General features: G+C 38.8%; 1 protein-coding gene across 1 annotated transcript in view; it reads right to left on the reverse strand.

The window, feature by feature from the left end:
- Positions 1–21228, reverse strand: part of CUBN (cubilin) — a gene marked incomplete at both ends in the record, with an annotated part of 146140 nt that overhangs the window by 16273 nt on the left and 108639 nt on the right. Inside the window, 9 exons of the mRNA XM_082015338.1 lie at positions 824–1041; positions 1963–2092; positions 4395–4595; positions 11138–11287; positions 11643–11799; positions 14079–14266; positions 16359–16584; positions 18454–18575; positions 19433–19582. Coding sequence (XP_081871464.1) covers positions 824–1041; positions 1963–2092; positions 4395–4595; positions 11138–11287; positions 11643–11799; positions 14079–14266; positions 16359–16584; positions 18454–18575; positions 19433–19582 — 1542 coding nt within the window. The remainder of the gene's footprint in view (positions 1–823; positions 1042–1962; positions 2093–4394; positions 4596–11137; positions 11288–11642; positions 11800–14078; positions 14267–16358; positions 16585–18453; positions 18576–19432; positions 19583–21228) is intronic.

Consider the following 21228-nt stretch of genomic DNA (forward strand, 5'->3'; position numbering starts at 1 on the left):
GTGCCAGTTTTATAAACCGGACAATTACTTCTTTCTAGATCACAAAAACACTCAGTTAATTACACAGGAAACTAGTAGCGATGACATGAAATCAATTTACACGTAATAATCATTTGTTGCTTATCATCCCTACACAATTCAAATATTATAAGAAGGTAAAAAGCTCCTTTTACACCTTGATCTTAAAAATAGCCTACTGGGTTTAAACCTTTTTTAAGGCAATAATCAAGCTTTGCCCCTGACTCTTGTGTCCATCAAACCATTTAACATCCTGTACTTTCTTACTATGATCTTACTATGATATTATGGCCATCTAACCAGACTGATCCCCAAAATAAGTAGAGATCATCACAGTGGTGACTGGGGGGAACCCCAGTCTTAGCTGAACTTGACACTTTATTTTTTAAAAAGGTGTGAGGTGAACTGCAAGGAAGTGGAAATCGAGGATAGATTCTTTGAAGGCATCTTTAGCACACAGACAACCTTTGACTACAGAAGAATGAGAGTTCTCAAGTATTGCCAGATTTCCTCCAAATGAGAGGCCTTTGGGTGCTACTAAACCTTCAGTCACCCAAGAAATGCCTGTGCCATCCCAGAGGCAGGGAAAAGGTTGGCAAAGAATAAAAGGAATCAGTTCAGAACCAGGGCTGGAACGCAGGGATCCCATATGCCTAGTCTTTTGCTTAGTTCACTCAATTTTGACAAAATCAGAAACAGTTTTCTGCTTCTAGCACCCCTAGTCAGTGAGACCGTAACCGCTTCTCCCCAAAGGAAATTACTTACCAGCAGATTCTTGGGGTTACGAGTCCAATAATAGTCTTACCTAAGGTCTCCCTGAAAGATGCTTTCCATCCCCTGTCTGCTCCAAAGAAGTCAGTGTTAAACACCAGGAACAAGTTATTACTGGAGCTCTTAATATTCGGAGGGAGTTCTGAGCCACAGAATTTCCCAAGGAGAGGAGCATGGGTGTCTGAGCCATCATATACAGCCACATAATCTTTGTAGCAGGAGGGAGATATTTCAAGCTGGAAGCTGTTGAATCTGTAAAACACACTTGGAGCTTTAGGTATCACATTTTCATTTCTATTCCTGTGTTATATGTGGTTTTAGTGCTTGAGGAAAGGTCCAAGTAATAGCAATAGCCAAAGCCATACACAGACAGATGCCACAGAACATTTCTCTTCAGGAACAAGCAAGCAGAACTATTAACTGCATGGCAAAACACTGCAGCCAACCAGCCTCAAAGAAATAGTGACCCTCACCCACTGGGCCTCTTGCAAGGCACGCTGTCAGCACACCTCGGCTTTCTGTGAAGCAGCAGATTTCCCCTGTGTAAACAGACCCTCTCTCACTTTTGCAAATTGCTCAGCCTGCAATTTCCTTGGGCACATGAGGAACATACAAAATGCAGGCTCAAGAGTGCAGACCAGCTGGGTCTTCCACGTAGTTGGGAAATGTTCTCTTAATTCATTATCAGCATATATATGGCAGAAGAATCTATCTATTGTTTAATTTCTCAGTGGCAAGATTTTGTGGCAGCCATATCCCTCTTCTAGGCAGGATAGCACACACTCAGAAGTATACTCTTCCTGTGTGGGTATTATTACTTGGCCTGTAAAGTGAGTGCCAGCCTTCTAAAAATTTTTTTTTTTTCTTATATCGACTCACAAGAGTCTCATAACTCCTCAAAGGCTGACAGAATTTAAGTAAAAGCATGAGTTGCATTTTTACAATTTCTTAGTCCTCTTAGTAACCAAAGTGGGAAGTTACAATTGTGGTGATGCTTTGCACATTACAGAGAAAGATGTAAGGGAGCCTGAGGTTTATAAAGGTGGCTTCAGTAGCTATTTCAGTTTTCCCTTTGGACAAGGAAAGACAGAAAATTGTCAATAATTGCCATCTTTAATTGGAATCAGAGACCTATCTGCCCCCTTGATGACAAACTGAACTTGAATTACATACTTGAGGGCCACTACTTTGCCGTTTCCAACTGTGATGTAATACGAGCAGTTCATGTTGTTGTGATAATCAAGAACTGAATGGGCTGGACTGCTGATAACACCAACAGAGTCGTTGAAAATGCCACCACAAGCTGTAGGGGAAACAGAAAAAAGAGTGATTACAGTCTGAATACCAGCTTGGTCCTAATTCTCATATTTCCTGCAGGAGCTTGTGTTAGTCCTCTTGTAGCCGTAAGGAAAGAAAAGCCCTTGATAAATTAGGAGCAGTCTTCACTGTCATGCCTAGAACTGTGAAATGTGGAGATGTCTATCAAGTTGTGCTTGTGCAGTGGAAGACTAGAGTCAGCACCAAAGTGACAGGTTGTTACTAGTCCATACCAAATGGCAATGGATCCATATTTGTGCAGTAAAGGATTGAGCCTGATTTCAAATGTGCTGCAGTAGGACCAGGGAGCAGCAGGATGGGGAGGGTGCCCCATGCAGCAGGGTGTCAGGTGTATCTGGAGGAGCTCTGCACCCATTCTGGCTTGCTAAGAGAAACCTGGCTGATACATGGGCAAAGAAATTCCCTCATCCAGCTCCTGGCCCCGTGGAAGCCTCTGGAACTTTGGCACTGATACAAAAGCAGCCACAATTGGAAACATAGCCCTGCCCTTGACTTTCTGGAATAATTGTATGCAGAGCCTCATCATCCCTCCACCGCCCGGCAGGGCTGGGGCATTACTGTAGCAGTTCTGTGCAGAAAGGCAGAGAGGAGTCCCCAGGCCTCACTGACACCGGGGGCTGTTCCCCACCTCGCCTTTTGCTGGGGCTCACCAGCGGTGGGGGGTGGCTGAGATGGAGAACTGCATACTCGCTCTCTGGCTGAGTAGCAAGTTAAACTCTGCAGCTGTGAACTAAAAGCACCGTTTGGCTTCTCAGGGTTTCACACCATGGATGCTGATGAAGCCAGGATGTGGCTAATGTTTGTTCCCAGCTTCAGTGCTTGAGGGAACAAAAACTATTATAAAACCAACTCTAATCTCCATTGTTAGCTTCAGACTTTATTTTATAATCTTAACTTGGCAAAAAAATGTTTCCCTGCGTCCTGTTGATAAATAGCTTAAAGCCACACACAGCTTTTCATGTTTTAAAGGACATGCCATCACCCGGGCCACCACCTTAACAAAGGCAGCCCCAGCCAGGGTGCTGCTGCATACAGAGCCCCTGGCTCCTCAGCTGGCGGTCTGGAGCGCTGGCAGATAAAGGACAGGAGCTGGGAGGAGAAAGACTCAGCATTATTCTACACTAGGAGGGGGAAGCCTTTTTCTTTTTTTTTTTTCAGCAAACAATACAACTAGAGGGAAGAGGAATGTTAATTGCTAGAATCTGCTTTGTATACAGCAACAAGCTAATAAGGCCACAGTCATCTTTCTCAAATGTCAGAAGTCACAAGTCAGATAGCAGCAACTGACTTGTGTGAGTTATGAAGGTCTTTTCTATGAGTAACTGCACATTGTCATTTCTCAGTGCCATTCCCTCTGTCTTATCTGTATCAGGCCATTCATTTTATATAATGAATTTAGCCTTATGCTTTTTGCTGTGGCTTTGACCATGAGGAATGTATTAAGGGAAATACCAAAGTTAAGACCTCATGCTTTTCTCTGCAGTTAGAAAATGCAATAGCTTTCAAAAATCAAAGTACTATCTCTACAAGTTAAACATAGAAAATATTAAAATTGGTTTTGCAAATAAAATCAATCTTTTGGGATATTTATATTTGTGCAGATGTAAATTCTAAACTCATTTGGAAACTTCTTTTTCTAATACATATTTCCTCTTTAAAACAAAGGAGAGCTCATGTGAATGACAAAAAGTTTTGGTGAAAAAATTTATTCAAAAAGAACAATATATCTAGATCCCAATTTTTATTTACATGAACGCCTGGCACTGTAAGGGTGTAATCAAATGGAGGCATACAGCTGGGTCCATTTAAAGATTCTGTTCTGGTTCCTATGTTGTATAATGTAGTTTTAGTATAACTGAGAATCAGACCATCCTCCTGTATGTGATAAAATCCTTTAAATGAACTCACTTAAATAAACTGGTCACGTTTCTCCTTAAACATTGTAAAAAAACACCCCAAACAGACAAAACAATAAACCCTGCCAAAATGTGTTACATTTCCACAGGAAAGGAAAAGTGTTTCAGTTCCGGACTTGGTCCCATGTAGTATATTGAAATGAGAACTTTGAGATAACACATCAGTGACAACACACACCAAACAGTCCCATGTCCTGGTCCTGAGAGCTCTTTCAGATAAGTGCAGACGGAATATGAACCATCTACCTCCATCTAAGGTATTCTGAAAATGAGGTACAGCATTTCCTACACTGAACCATTACCCAGCAGGAATATTTCCACCAGCTACAGCACAGGACAGTGGCTACTCACCAATTGCTCTGTATCTTGCCTGGAATCCATAGCCTGCAATGTGCGAGTCAGTGTAGAAGTTGAGCAGCACAGGTCCAAAGACGCTGACTGGGGCAGGGAGCTCCTTACCACAGAGCGTGATGAGCGGATGCGCGTTAACCCTGGTCCCACTGAAGATGCTTAGTCCATCATAAAGACAAATTCTGCTCAAGAGTGCTGGGGCTGCATGGACATATAATGCAGAAGTGTTAGCAACATATTTTCCATGTGATTTACTGACCTGCAAGTACACAGTCTTCACACAGGATAAAAATTAAATTTTGTATTACTTTCCATTCCAGGATCTCGGGATCTCATTTGCTTGCTTGAGGAAGCAAATGTCATTTTTTAACATGTAGAAAAACTGAGGCAGAAAAAAGCAGAGAGACCTTGTATATAAGCCATCCAATTGGTCTCATTCAACACACCTTATCATCTGGAAAAGGAGCCAGGCCCCTTGAGTTCTTCGGAGATAGTTGAGTGAACACCATCTATGAGGAGATGAGAGGACCTGATAAAAGCATGGATCCTCTCTGCAGATAAAAGTAATGCACCTTGTGTATAGGCAACCAGCTACCTGGTACTTCTTTCCCCTGATGTAGAAGTCAGCACTCAGTGCAGGGAATTTTGTATGATTAAGAGTGAAGGTTTGTGAAAATGAAAAAAATAGTCTATACACTACCATGTTTCAAAGTTGACTTCTTTCTCTCTGAATTCCCTCAAACTTTGGAGTACCAAAACCCAGATTCTTCAGCTTGACTCAGAAGACCAAAAAATGTATATTTAATTTTGCAGTTTGACAGTGAAATGCTGTAACTGTGGCAGTCAGTGGAGATTTGGAGATGACTGAGCAATAGGAAAAGAAACAATTATTATTGGTAGCAATCTGCTTTAGGGGGCAAATCAGTACAGATATTAGGGTGAGTGAAAAGCTGCAGAAGCAGCTGCTCAGAAGCACTAAGAAATATAGAAATGGGGAATGTAGCATTCTACTAGTTTTTTCCCATTGGTTTTTAGTTTATCATTTGCAGTTAAGTTTCTGGAGGAATGAGCCATCCCCTCTGACTCCCTGCCCTACCTTCCTGATATTCTAGCCAACTCACCATTTGCAATCAGATTCAACTGAGACAAGAGATCTCAAATGGATCAAGTTCATATAAGTTTCATGAAGGTCAGTGGCTGAGTTAGAGTGCCAGAGGAATGTCGTCAGAGAGGGACAGGCTGTGCTTTCAGTGAAAGGGCAGTGAGTTTGGGCAGAGACCTGCTGAGCACCAGCCACTGGCACTCCGGGAGCTCAGAGCCACGTCACCATCTCCCTGCCCAACTGGGAGCCATAAGCATGGGGAGAAGTTAATGGTACCCAGGGTGGTACCACCAAGGGATGTATGGTGGGAGCTAGAAAGGTTTGGTGGGAGCAAGAAGGGAGCCACATGGGTTGTGTAAGAAAGCTGGATTAATACTGTCACTGAAAAACACAGCACATATCTACAGAAAAATGAGCTTATTTAGTTGCTATGCTTATAGAACTTGATGTTTTCTTTGTCTTTTTCTTCATCATTTACAAGCATAATGGAAGCTGGGCTGTCACATGCTTATTTAGGTTAAGTTATCATGTTTAGCGGTCCGTTAGCAACAATGGGGCAGTTACTTAAACTGCAAACAATTAACAGGGAATTAACTAAATTTAATAGGAGAGATGCTCAGCCTACCATTGCAGTGGAGCGATTCCTGCAGATTGTCCAGTCAAAACAAACTGCTTCCTAGTCTTGTAGGAAACAGGATGACTCATATTGAACAGGACAACAAATAGGAATGGAGTGATAATTCTGTTTCACAAGAACAACAGAGTGATCCCACCAACCAGATATATTTTAGATTCTCTCTGGAGTTTTAATTTAAAAATTCCTTCTCTCTCAATGAAGACAATGTATTCTAACATGCTTTACAATTATATCAATAGGGAAATATGGTGATTGTCTGACTCTTATTAAAGTAACTAAGCTGAAAACAACCAGCCACATCAGGTACCTGATTACACTGTTAATAAAATAATTAACTAAAAATATTCTTCATGTCCTACCCTATTATGAGAATACTTGATAATGTGATACAATTTTTAAAAATCATTAATTTTAAAAAACAAAAAAAAGGAAAATAAAATGAAATGGAGACAAGTGCAATTTCAGAATGGAAAATATTTGAGAAAGCAACTCAGGTCCTTTTCTGAAAAGCCTTTGGAGAAAAGCATGAAATGAAATGGATTTCTCTTCAAAGCAAAGGTCCACAATACCCATCACAAGTTGTTTCGAACCGCTGTACTGGAAAGAATAAGGATTGTGAGCAAAAGGCTTAATTTCTAGCTTTGAATCCTCATTGTTTGGGCCAATATCATTGATGACCTCTGAATCCTGGCAGGACTGATGATTGAGCTCTATCCTGTAACTCATTCTCTTGTTTACACTTTTCCTTAATTTCTCACCACACTAAAATGCATTATTCTGTAAATAATCCCCAGCCTCAGATTCTGTCTCCTCATGTCATACTTCCAGCTTCTACACATACTCAGCACATCATCATCGATTCTTCTCTGTCATTTATTTCCTCCAATTCTATCATCTTAGATCTTTTCTAGACCAATGTCTGTGCCTTGCACTACAATGGAACAGCTTTCACAAGTCTCCAGAGATCTTTTCTTAGCCAGATGTCAGACCCACATCCTCTTTGAGCTGATAAACACTTTCCACATAGCTAGCACTGTTTTTCTTCATGAAAACTTGTCTACTAAGAGCTTTCTCTCATCCTTCTGGTACTACCGTACTCTCTCTTATGATTCATCCATGAGGATTCAAGGAGACATCTCCTCTCCTGTCCTTTTCTCTTCCTCTCCACATTAGCTCTGTGTAATCTCATTTGCAAGGACAGATGCAACTACTCTCTCTATGGTGATGCCCCCATAAGTCTACTTCCCTCCTCCAGGCCTCTTTCTGTCCAGAATAAAATCTTATTTCTGTCTCTCAGCAAAACCATTCAATAGGAGAACTTCCCCCCACACCCTCAAGTCTTCTTTTGTATCTTCTTTCTTCATAGCCTCATTATTTTGCCTGCCCTCATTAGGTCCATGTCCATTTGGATCTCTCTAGGTCTTCACATCCAGGCTAGATACAAATACCGTCAAGTGTTTTCAGTTATTATCTTTAAGATAAACTCTTTCCTATCCTTCCACATAGCTATGACTCTCACCTGAGAAATAATGATTTTTCCAACATGGATACTGTACCATTCATTCCTCTAGCCTTGACAATATTTCTTCCAAATACTGCTGGAGAGATCGATTATTTGGCCTGACATTATGAACATATCCCTTTTCTTTGAATTGCTGGGTGTATTTGCTTTCAAAGCCTTTTGTTATTTATCTGCACTCTATTTATCATGTCTTGGTACCATTCAGCGTTGATATATTGACTCCTGCCTCCAAAGTTCACATAAGAGCTTCAGTTGTCCTTGCATTACATCTTGAAATACACCTTTGTGTTGTCTCCTTTCCATTTAGCAGAAACCTCTGTCCAGTCTCATTAATCTCCATAAAATCATTTATTTGATGTTTTGTCTGCACAAAAACCTTGACTGAATTTGGGCCCCTAACTATCTGATCACTAATAACAATGTCCTTTTTCCATCTCTCTGTCTATAGCCATAGATTCTGTTTCATTTTGTATTGAGGCAGAACCTGTCTTTTTGTTTAAAGTTTGTAAAACTTAAAATAATGAGTTTTTGGTTCACAACTCTAGCTCCTGGTATAAATTGTAATACAATTAGTAATTAATAATGTAGGAGAAGGATTATGCAGATATATACTCCTGTGCAGTATATTAACCAGCTCCATAGCACAAGATACAAGTCTTTCGTACATACACCCTCTTTCAAAATAATCTATTGCAAAACTTGTGTATTTTCTGAACAACTGAGAAAGCAGATAGAGAAGACTCCAAAACAAAGCTGCGACCTTATCTCAGACTGCAAATTTACAGTTGCATGTTTAAAAAAAAAAAAAGAGTAATAAACAAGTTATTAAAATGTTTTTCAGGTCGACATGGTATCAACACAATGCAATTGTTTTGTATGGACAGAGTATAAATACCACAGAATTCTAAAAGCAGATATTGCAGGAGAGCCCCATCCATTTCCCCTAATTTTCCATGATTTGGAACACAGATTTTATTGGACGTTATACTTGAAGACTATTACAGCCATTTAATAATACAATACCCTAGCTGTCCTAGAGGTGTATTTGTAGGGACACTCATTTGAATAAAGCTTATGAACAAAAGATGGATGTGATTGATTAATTATTTCTTAGATAGTAAGTCTACTAAGATGGATAAGTTGTTTTGACATTGTAATATGTTAGATTTGTGTAGACCTTTGATCCAAGGAGGGAGAATAAATGGAAGATGACATTTATCACTGTCGCAGAAGTGGGTCTGAGCAAACAAACTCACCCCTGGTTGGTTGTTACTTTATAAAATAACCAAACACAACAATGTAGGAAGTACTACAAGAAGCAAGTGGCAACCTATGCAGCTTCAAAAAACAGGCAAATCAAGAGAGATGTTCTGGAACTGTATTCAGTTTGGCACAGGAAGAGAAGTTCTTCGGGCTGCAAGGAAATCACAGAGACTAAGACAAACTCCATTCATAAGGTTAATCTTGCCTACGTTTTGCTGCCTAAGTCTTAAGTATCTTGTGTAAGCTATTGTCTATGGCTTCCTGTAATAGTCAATGGGTAATGAGAGTGAGAGAGGCCTTCAGAAGGCAATTCATTCTATCTGTACAATACATTTGATTTTTAGTTCAAAGCATTATCTTTTTCACTTCACTATAGGAGGAGATAAATCTAGATGATAAATCTGAATTAGACATTTATTTTCAGGGGCTCAAAGTCAGATAAAACCAATTTTTCTACCTACAAGGAAACAGCCAATTTAGATTAAATTTTGATCACAAAATCAACAATCAGTTTCCTCCAGTTCTCTCTTGCTCTGTTACTTGCTATATTTATTGATTAATATATATTTAATATATAGCACATCCATGTCATGTTCATTTGGTTCCAGATATTGTATCACTGCTGTGGGTTAACTGCCTTATTTGGAGTCGTTCTTTACAATCATAACAGGCATTTCATCATAATTGAAAACATAAACTACTCTACAGCAGAGATCTGTGACTAACCCATGAAGTCATTCAATTTTGTACTAATGTGTCACTGCACTATAACATTTACCTTTTGCCTTCTAATTTTCTGGAAAAGATGTCTCAACCAATTAAAGCCAATGAGATCTGTATGCCTTACAGGCATTATTTTCGATACTTAATTTCATTACTAAACAACCATGAAGAAAAAATTGGATTTCTTTTGAGAGGTCAAATAGGTAGTAGATTATGTTAATTGGACATGTAGCTAAACTTTAAAAATGCAATCCAGAACATCTGTACTAGTATGGTTAAGATTTTAAAAGCCACACTCAGCAACAATCTTAAGCAGGTGCAATGCATATGGAATAGCTGGAAATATTTTTAACAGATGCTGCCAAACGTTGTCCTGCCTTTGCAAAGGAGCTAAGGGAGTTCTTGCTGGAAACCCTTAGCCACATGTGCTAAACATATTCAGTGGACAGCTGAATACCTTTTCACTTCTGCATGATAGTTTGCAAGATGGTGGTTTCAATCTTCTTTCTGATTTAAACCCAGGCAATTTCTCCTTGCTACAGGGTTATATTTTAATATTTTGTGAAAAATATTAATAATCAACTAATGGAGGATGTCATACTTCCTGTTTTATAACCAGATGTCCTTTAGCTCATATCCAAAGTTCTTTTCTTTCAAGTGACTAAGGACTTTTAGTTTGTGTGGCCTAAGGAAGCCTATAACAATAAAGGAGCAAACTGACCTGCAAGAAGTAGAATATTTTTAGTATTTACTTAGATCTATGTTTATTATTATGTCTGTATCACTTACCTCTTTGCTTTAACCTTCTTAATAAGGGAACCAAATTAAAGTGGCCTCAAAATATGTGATGCCACCCAAGTAGTTTGGACATACTGATTCCTCTGTGTTATCATGACATATCCATCCATAAGAATTTGATCCTATCAAAGTTGGGGAAGTTTTACCATTCACATAATGAGACCAGGATATTATACCTGTATTTCTTGGCTAAATGCTGCCAAGTCTGAAAATCTCAAGAGTGACTTTTGTTGATGGGTATATACTATATTATAGGTTTTTGGTTACTGTAGTCTTTCACCTAGTTTCACATTTATATGTTTATACATGCTTGTATAACACCTGAGTATATTCATATTCATTTCATCAGTTAGGGAAACAGAAGCACTGAAAAGCAAAACAGCTGGCCTAAGATCAACAAGATTATAAGACTCAACTGCAAAAAAAAAAGACAGGAACAAACACCCAAACTGGCCACAGTCACTCATACTCCAACCACTTGGCAAATTCCCAAATTCATTGCTGCAAGATATAGAACTAGTGAGACCTATCGACTCTTGTGGAAACCGTCAGTGATGCAAAACTGAACCCTGTAAATGATTTTCAGAATGGACCAGCAAATTAAACGATCAACCATTTTCCATGATAGAAGACTTGTATGTTTTCAAGCAAGAAGTTACACTTCATAGTACATACTGAAATTATGAAGAACCAGTTACCTTCCAAGTGGAAAGTCTCAAACTCTAGAATCACCAGTGACTGTGGTCCCTGATCTATGATATAACTGCAGTTCAAGTTGTTATCATACTGACTAGGGTAGTTAGGAGAGACGATACGACCTGCAGGGCTGGTGAAATTTACTCCGCATCCTGCAAATGTAAATAAATAAGACACAGTTACAATCCAGGTGATAGCATCATTCTGGTTTCGCAGTGAGAAAACCTATAATGTACACAAGGACTTCATCTCTTCTTAAGAGGCTGGTCAAAAAAACTGGGAGAGTAGTATATATCAATGACGGCAAAAGTACATCTTACATGCATATAGAGCAGTGGTTTTGGGAAACAGGGCTTTCCCGCCTACAGCCTCACACAGTATCTTGGCATGTTTTGGATAAGACCAGGCCATAGCCCCTTGTTGGACTGAGGTCTGAATTGCTACACACAGATCAAACTAATGCAAAATGGACTAACAGAGCAGCCATCTGGCTTTAATGTTACTTACTGCTTATGAAAGATGCAGAGAAACCTGGCCCAGGAGCATCCTGAGACTGAAATACTGTAGTTATCACATTGTTTGGAGCAACAACAGGATCAGGAGCTGAATTTCCACATCCTGTGGTTAACAAAGCTGCTGCTTCTTCATCATTTCCTCTCCACACCTGACAATCCCAGATTGGAAATGGTTTAGTGCTTTCAAAGCCCATATAATTTGTGGGAACCCACCAGGAATTGCATATGCAATTGTTCTTTCCAAAGACTTAGGGTAGGATTCATCTCAGACTGAATCTTAGAGATCTAAATTGGAGCTAATCACTCTCTGTTCGCTCTACAGTCAGTGGACACAAAAAGACTTCTCCAAGGAGTGAATCACAGAATAACTTAGGTTGCCAGAGACCTCTGAAGGGCATCTTGAGGTCATTTGCTTAAAACCCTGCTGATAGCAGAGACAACATAGATTAGATCCAGGGAACCAGAGAAAAATATTTTGTGCATATCATTACCTACCTCCATTTTGTCTCTGCTAACTCATCTCCATACACCCTATGAATATGACTATCTGCGTATACAATGAATTATTAAATGCAATCCTTATATTATTGATAAGTCAATAAAAGCCAAAGCTGCCTTGCTAGGGTAATATAGAGGCATCAGACTGGAAGATCTGCATCCTTAATATATAGTCTTGCTAATCAAAAATTAGTCCTATTTTTGTTATAGTACATTCACTTGTTCAATGACAAGTATCAAATCATGTAGAGAGTTAACAAAATAACATAATTCACAAAAAGATAATTAAAAAATATAATTTTTAAAAATATTAATTCAACTGTACCAATAGCCAATTTAAGTTCAATTAAACCATGCATTCAAGAAGTATCTGCAGGTTTAGATAGGTATTGAAGTGAAATCCTCTTCAGGTTATTACTTAAACATGTACTTGAGGCTCAAAGTTTAAGCACTGAATTTCAACACACATATAAAATGAAAGATAGGCATAAATGTTTGATATTTCTGAGTGCTAAAATAATTTTCTGAATCAGGATGTTTATTGACAGGGTTTTAAAATGTCTGCTTTAAGAAAAAAGAAAAAATATTTACTCTAAAAATTTTTTGTTGTTGATGATGTATTTGAACAGGTTTTTTTAATTTGATTTTTAAAATAATGTGTTTGAAAGACCTCTAGTGGCACTAGAACAATCACATGAAATTGTGATTGCTCTAAGCAACCATCCTTGAAAGGGTTAGCCAAGGGTTAGTCTGTAAGTGTAGACATATGAATAACCTCATTCATCTGGCCAGGTGTTTGAGGCAATGGATGCTCAAAGAATTAACATGAACTGTCTATGGCTTGGCCAAGATTTTGCAAAGTCATTATTGTTTTGGGATTCCCCTTTTTTGGCTGCTCAGCTTGGAGTGAATGGAAGACACACCTGCTCTGCACTTTTCCATATCCAGACACCTTCACACATCTTGGATTGGACATTCAGAAACAGAGGTGGACATCACCAAAAATTTCAGATTTTTCTCTATGGAGAAAACCTCCAGCTGACATATGTCACTCAGGACAGTTTAGAAATTTGAAATTAAAGCACCTTTACTGGGTGGCATTAAGACTTTTGTATTAGTGAAATTTATTATAACATGTTACATCAATTAATCAGTGGAGCAGGCTATGAAAAGAGAAATCTAATAGTATTTTTCCTGCAGCCTGAAAAAATGAGTGCAACTGTGGTTTGTGAGTTAGTAGGTATAGATCAGATATACAGCTGCTCAAGTCTGCCTACATGTTGTCAAATTATGTTTGCCCTTTATTTCAAGTGGGAGTTGTACAGCTGTGGAAAAAATGAGCACAAACACACTGAACATATGCCAAATGCCTGAGAAAAAAAACAACACGGTGAAAAATTCAAAGCATGTCCACTCCATACTATCGCTTTGAAAACAAGTGGCTTTTGACAACCTATGAAAGATAAGAATGTTATCTTTGTTTTTCAAGATTAAATAAAGAAGGATTAGTGCAACTTGGACAGTTTATACACTTATAAAGAAGTTTTGTAGAATTATAGTGTCACATTCCTGTTTTTTTACTCACTGGTGTAATAGAAATGGTCTTTTCATTACACTATATTTTCTTATTATTTCCTGGTTCTGAAATTGTATGTACTTTCTTTCATATTTTTCATTTTTAGGGCAGCATGTAGGGTGATGGGAACCTGCTGGAGGTGGAACCTCAAAAACTCATAAAAATTTAAAATATATACAATCCAGTTGTCAAGGCATACAGAAAATTAACTGTATTGGTACAAGGACTTCAGGTTTTATTTCCTGAATTTTGTGCCTCAACAGTCCTAACCATGATATGAGTGCAAAACAGGATTCTGGAATCATGGCTTCTTAATGAACTGCTCTGCTGATCTAATGCCAACAATTATTTTACCTTCACATAACTGCTCTGGCAACTTCCATTGCTATCTGGGATCTGGAAGTTATTGTGGAAGTTCAACTCCAAGTGTTTGCTTTCATGCGTAATGATGGTCCATGTGCATCTGGTGTTCATGGGAAAGTTTTGAGGCCAATGAGGAGACTTGATCATACCGTTATCTGAATGAATGATTCCACCACATCCTGGAAAAAACAGCAACGGGTGGGAGAAATGTTCAAATATTTCCTGCTGGTGTCAGCTTTGAATGGCTGCTTGCATCTGTGTCTGCAAGAGTGAGAGAGGAAAACCCTGACACCCATTCAAACTTCATTCACCCCTCTTTTAAAGAATTTTCCTTTTCCCACCCCCACAGCAGGGAGGTAGTTATACTCTAGAGAAGGTCTCTCTTTGTACTTCACTTTCTCTTCTTCACAAGCTCCTCCTCCTTGCCAGTTCACACCCTTTTGCTCTGGTCCATCTATATAATCCTGACAATTAGAAGTGAGTATTGATTACAGAGAGAGTAAGGGTCAGAAATACATTAATGAGGAGCTTCTCCCAAGACTGTGCAAGTTCCTTCCCACACCCCACAGCATGCACATCATGACTGACAGTCATTCAGAAAAGCACTCTCAGGGAAAAAAACTCAATCTACTGCTGAATCCTTTTTTTCCTCACTCTGCAACACATAAATACTGCAGTTCCACATGTGAATCTACTCAAGTTACACCTGTTTACTCAGGGCAAAATGGTGACTTCTCCAGTCCAGGCAGCCCTGTGGATCTCAGTAGGATTATGGAAAGGGCTGAAAAACATGCCTTTAAAAATTGTTAACAGATTCACTTATAAGGGGGAATAGCTGGTCATAGCTCTGTGGCAGCTCAGGTTCTAATACATAATAAGTTTAGTTAATTTGAAACATACTTGCAAATGCCATGCCAAGAATAATTTACTAGGGCTATGCATACAGTACTAGCAACCCATTATTATTTCAGAGATGATGTAGTAAAAGGATGAATAAAGAGCAAAAAAAAAATTTATAATACATTTATATATATACATATATATAACATAACAAAAAAATATAACATTCTACTTTTTTTCCTTATAATTAAAAAATATATATTAGGTTTAAAAGGAAGATTCTGTTTTTCATTCTCCTATGTTAGAAATGGCAATTTTGTTTAGAAGGATATGAGGCCAAGTTTTGCTCACACATACAGAATGTAAACCCAGAGATTCTCGGTGGACAAATGAGAAGCTGAGGAAAGGAAACCAGACATATAAAAAAAGAAATCTCCTTTCACAGAGGGAATACTGACTATACAGATTGCATGTGTATGCTAATGTCTACTACATCATTGAAGAGTGGCCTTCCTTGCACATGGAATCCCAGTGACAACAGGGAAAAGTGTCAAAAACCTTCTTAAGTGACAGTGCATATTCATGCAAGCACAGACTATTGATATGTTTAAGAAGACACTCCATCAACTGACTGTGTGAATACTGATAGATCATTAACTGATGGAAAGCTGATCAGCATCAGCCAGAAGGTTTGCAGCTGGACAGGAACACTAGGAAACACATCGCCAGCTCTGTACTGAGGTAGGAAGGCACAATGAATTCTGCCCTGCCACCAGTCAGCACATCTACCCTTGCCTTTACTCACCTCCTGAAGGACAGTATGGAAATGGTGAGCTACCTTTTTGTTTTTTTAATCCAGAGAGATGATAATTTCAACAGAAGGAAGGTAGCTTTTTAAAATGTACCAACTCAATCCTGCATGTGTACCACCTTTAAAAGCGTACCAACATCTCCACTAAAGTGGAAGAGATTTAAGCTGTTGTCACATGTGCTCTTTGAGAAATTCTGTCTGCGCCTCTGTTTTGAAACTGACCTCTTTCTAGTTATAAGTGTGTAAACCAAATCAAACTGTGAAACAATTATTATTCAAGAAATTAAATGTCTCATCATCACTGACAATAGGTGCCACTTCTGGGATGATAATGGGCATGGTATCAATTTACAGACATCAAGAAACTGCCAGTAGGAGGCTTAAAAATTACAAAATCATGTCCAAATGTGATTTCATTGTGTGAGATCAGACAACACTGGTTTAACACTTGACTTTTTTAATGATGGCTTCTCTCAGGAATGCTGAAGATGTTGGCATGTATTTCTTTTGATCTTTAATGCAAACTTAATTAAAGAGGAGGAATCCTATTTCATTTTGTGGTTGAAAAGTGCTATATAGGCACGATGCACCGCTATGTTAGACCTTATTTTTTCTCTTACCTAGAGATTCTGCTGTCCATGTTGCATAAAAGCCACCTCCTTGAATTGAGTGATCAGAGTTAAAGATGACAACTAGCTTGCTGGAACCAGACCGAATAGTCCCAGGGGATGTGTTTCCACAATACTTTCCTATGACTGGAGACCCTGGAGAGCCACCATTCAGGATAGTAACAGAGTCCCACTTACAAAGCGAATGATTTTCAATGTGGAAGGCTGTAAAAGTAAGCTGCAAAACACAAAAGCGACATTCAGGAGCTAACACCAGCCACACCAATGGAGAGGTTAGAGCAATTCCAGCCAGATCCCATAGTCATCCCAGCACAATGATTTCTGGGTATGCTCAGAAAGCCAACCCTCACTTCAGCTTGACGCTTTCCTGAAAGTATTGCTTGGAGTCTTGCCACTGTAAGTAACGGCAGCTACTTAGCATGAAGACAGAAATGGAAAAGGAATGCAGAGGTTCAAAACTGGCATTATTGGGACTTAACTGTATGTTTGAAGCCAAGTACATGCTTCAAAACTGTCTTGAGTATGCACAGGTGTTGAACCATTTTCCTGCGCTCGAGGTTTCTGGTCATGAAATCTGAAGTTGCACATTCAAATATAAGTAGCTATGTAAGGAGAAAGTCTTGGATTTTTTTCTTCCTATTCTTTTGAATCGGAATAGTTAACAAGTTGCTAAAAATGATGCTAGTTTTCATTAAATGTGAGAGAAACAGTTGCATGGTTGGTTCCTGTGGGCCTGGATGCATCACAGAAAGAGACCTGGGCTGGGCAGGCAGCTTCTGACCCTGTCTGCCTCCCACACTGATGCCATTTGTCCTTGGAGTGATATGTACATGGGTGGGATTTCCAGTTCAAAGATTTAGATTGCTGATCCAGTAGACTCCTGGATTCGTTGATGTTGAAATATTGATGTACACTAATGACTGCCTGGCCCTATTCCAATAAGTGTTTTTTTACCAGTTGCAGGACTGGGATATTTGTGGAAAAGTTTAGCAAATACACAGTACTTCTTCCTGTAACTTTTATGTGTATTCATTTCCAAAAGAACTCTGCCTAAGGCAAAGACCAAATACAAATTTAGCTCAAATGGTTTAAGTTTGGAACTTTACCAGCAACTGAAACTGGCAGCTTATACTGGAAAAGGTTAGTCTGCCTTCACAGAGGGGGCTCATACTCAGTCCTTTTAAAATAGAAATTTACTTCCATCTGATTAAGATTAGTTCTGCTTTAAGCAAACTGATGGATTAAATAGAAATTTTGTGTTCTACTAAAAAAATTCTGTATTCCCTGAAGTAAGTATCTAGGCAGTGGTCAGAATATCATGCAGCAGAATAATTAGGACTGTGTGTTTGCATTTCTAAGAAACACTTTTGTAGTCGTAAATAAGGCAAACACGATAGGGAAATTAGTGAAAGACATTACATGTGAAAATCTGCAATGTGTTTTTAAAAAATTGCTTTTCAGATATTTTTCTGACCTGGACTGCAAATGTCACCAACTGGACCTGGTCTCCAAAGGATCAGTCAAATAATTCAGTGAGTGAAGTTTAGCACTGCTTGGTCATAAAGGTGCTTAAATTCATCTCTCAGCAGTTTGGCTCAAGAAAGTAGCACCTCAGGCATCCTATTAATACTTATTGGGAAATAAGAGTATCATCTTATTGATGTAATTTGGACCAGCAATCATATTATCTTCCAGACTAAACATTAGGACATGAAAGTAACTTTTCTGCAGAGATGAAGAAACTTGAGCATCATGTTTATTCTCATGATAGTGAAAATATCCATGCATATCTAATAACACAAGTTATTTTAGTTTCCTAAACATAGAAAGTAACTGTTTAAAGGAGAAGTCAGTGCTATGTTTTGAGGTCAAGTTAGACTAGGATCCTTCTGCTTTTCGAAAAGCACAATCTAGTTTGGTTGTGTTATCTTCATTTCCCCTTCTTTCTTAGGTAGGGATGATGGGGAGATATTTAATTCCTACACATTTCTGATTTTCCAAATTGTCTCAAACCTGTTCCTCAAGACTCAGAGGGTGCTTCTCACACTGCCAGCTGCGCACACAGTCATGACACTGTGTTACTCACAGTGATGGTTTCACCTTCAGGAGCTTCCAACAACCAGGAGCAGCGATTCAAGTTGCTGTAAGGCTCTGGGTAGTTAGGACTTGAGATAACTCCCCTTTCACCTGACTGTATACCACCACAGGCTGAAGAAAAAAAGGAACATTTCAATACAGTTTAGGAACTGAATGCTATAATCAAATGACCGGAAGATTATTTAGCTTCTAATAGTACTAAAATGTATTTAAGTTGGACTGATATAGGTAAGGATGAACAATTTATGTGGGAATATCCAAGTTTTAAAATCTTTGTCATTGAATAATGAGTAAACAGATGCAATGACCTTCAAACTTTGCATTTATTCTGATACTTAATATAGCTTTGCCAAACCTTTGCCAGCTGACACTTACAGCTGCCTCTTCCACCCTATCTTCCATTTGTTTATCTTGGACTCCTAAGCAAACCAGTGCCATTCTTGGACCAACACAATCAAGTCAAAAACTTGATTATGATAGATATGCACCAAGGCTAAATTCAGCTGTGACAGGAAGAATAGTTGTGCTGGCATGTAAACAGCAAAGTGGTATAATTTGCACTGACAGAGCTTTAAGTGGATTTCAAAACGAGTGGAAAGGTTCAAGCAGCAGAATGCATTTCAGTCATGCTAGCACTCCAGAGGCCTATTTGAAGTAAGTCAAACTTGGCTGGTGTTACCTGTTACAACCCTATTCCCCAGAGCAACCAGCTGCTCTGAGTGTTGCACTGCATTGCAAAAACTCAAATGCGGTTCTGCGAATGAGAACAGTGAGGCAGAAAATTAATCTGAAAGTTCAATTGCTAGCATATGTTTGCTTTAGAAGGATACAAGTAGTGGCAGGCACTGTGTAACTTTTGAGGACCTCTTTGAGAGTTGACCCCATGAATACTCGGTATCACCAAATGAATAGCAACATTCCCCAGAATGCCTCCATCAGCAAGGGCAACAGTCTATCAAGCCATTTACCTTCAAACGAGTAATGGGCCAAGAATCCTTTATCTTCCTTGTTTTCATCACTTACAAAGTGTACCCAGAACTGGGGGGCAGCTATGACTAGTGGCACAGATGGTGCAGCCTGACCACAAAGTCTGGCTATTAGCTCTCCATCAGCATCCCCTGAGTAAAGAAAAACAAAAAAATACACTTTTTGAATCCTAAAAGACCTACAATAACATAAAGGAATACACAGGACAAACATCCATTTCATTTTGTTTTGACTAGAAAACAGAGAAAAGTACATGTCACACTTAATAACATTATTTGGTATGGGTATGGGTATAGGTAGAGTGCTGTAGTTCATTGCTGGGATCTAAATCTCGACACTGAGGAGGTTCTCTCCAAAGCTGTATTAATGATTCTTTTAATATCTTGGGCTACTTCTCTCCCCACCCTGCCACACTTCACACTTTCTTTTTGTATGATCCATCAGACCCGAAAAAAAAGAAAGTGCCTCAAAACTGCAGACATTTTGGAGCAGAACTGTGAAACAGATGGCCCAAGGACCTGATCGCATGGAAGTCTATTAAGCCTATGTGTTTGTGACATCCTCATTAAAATCAACAGGGATTTTGAATTTTCTACCATATAGGGATGTGCTTCAGCCCTGAACAAGCTGTCACTACTGTATTAATAGTGGGTATCTCTTTCCTAGGGGTCCAACATACTGTTCTCTGTATGGCAAAAAAAAAAAGCCAGCATTTGCTCAAATCATTGAAACCTCAAAGGACAGCACAACACAGGCTGTTGCACTTATTCTGTCATTCTGAATGTTTGCTCATGTTGGTGTTAAACTCTTATCTATCACATTGGTAGAAGTATCAGTTTCTTTTATTACTGATACATTCTGAGGAGAAGGAAAATAAGTGTAATGACATCCAGGCAATGCCATTTGTAAGTTTGCTTCTCTAATAACAGCAGGCTGCTGGTCTTAAAAGTCTCCATTCAAAAGCAACTCCTAGCTCCGTGCAGAGTGGCAGACTGTTCTTGCAAAGAAGGCAGTAGAGCAGGAGGGGGAAACTTTGGGTGCTCTTCAAAGCCCTTTCACAGTTATTCCAAGCAATGTGGCTGAATAACTCCATCTTTCTGTCATATACAGTGAGACAGCCACTATTTGAAATGCCTTGAAGCACAGGGATAAAAGGTGACATATAATAAAATTCTATTAATGTAAATTACACAGAGAAATGCTAAAACCTATCTTGTTAACATGCACCAAAAATGATACGGAGCTGTACCAGCAGAAGACATTCATGATAAATTATGGTTTGCAAAAAAATAGTAACAGCTACTTTGAGCATTAGAATGTGAAGTGTACTTTTTCTTTTTTGCACTTCTTATGAGGTGATTGACAGATGTGATCCAGGTTACTCAGTCTCTGCAGTGTGAAAAGTGACACCAGTCACTGCTTTCATGAATGACCAGCTGGCCAGAGAACTAGAATGTTGATAAACAGAAAATGTAAACACAAAGATTGTACTGTAAGATTGGTTCAAATTGAAGGTAACAGTCTGAAAGACAAAATCAAGAGTCTTCCACAAAAAGTCTTCCACAAAAGTTATGTTAGGAGTATATTTCACTGTAGCAATATGTTCAGCTGTACTACCATGTACAGACTACATGCATGTGCCTGATAATTTATAACTTAATATAAAGCCTTACCCTACGAAATTTGAAATATTTATTTTATCTTTTTAGATTAAATAATGCTCAGTGAATACACAAAGTCAATTCTGCTCCTGCCCTCCCCATCAGTACCATTAAGT

Source organism: Phaethon aethereus (genome assembly GCF_964289735.1).
Source record: "Phaethon aethereus genome assembly, chromosome: 2".
Classification (NCBI taxonomy): Eukaryota; Metazoa; Chordata; class Aves; order Phaethontiformes; family Phaethontidae; genus Phaethon; species Phaethon aethereus.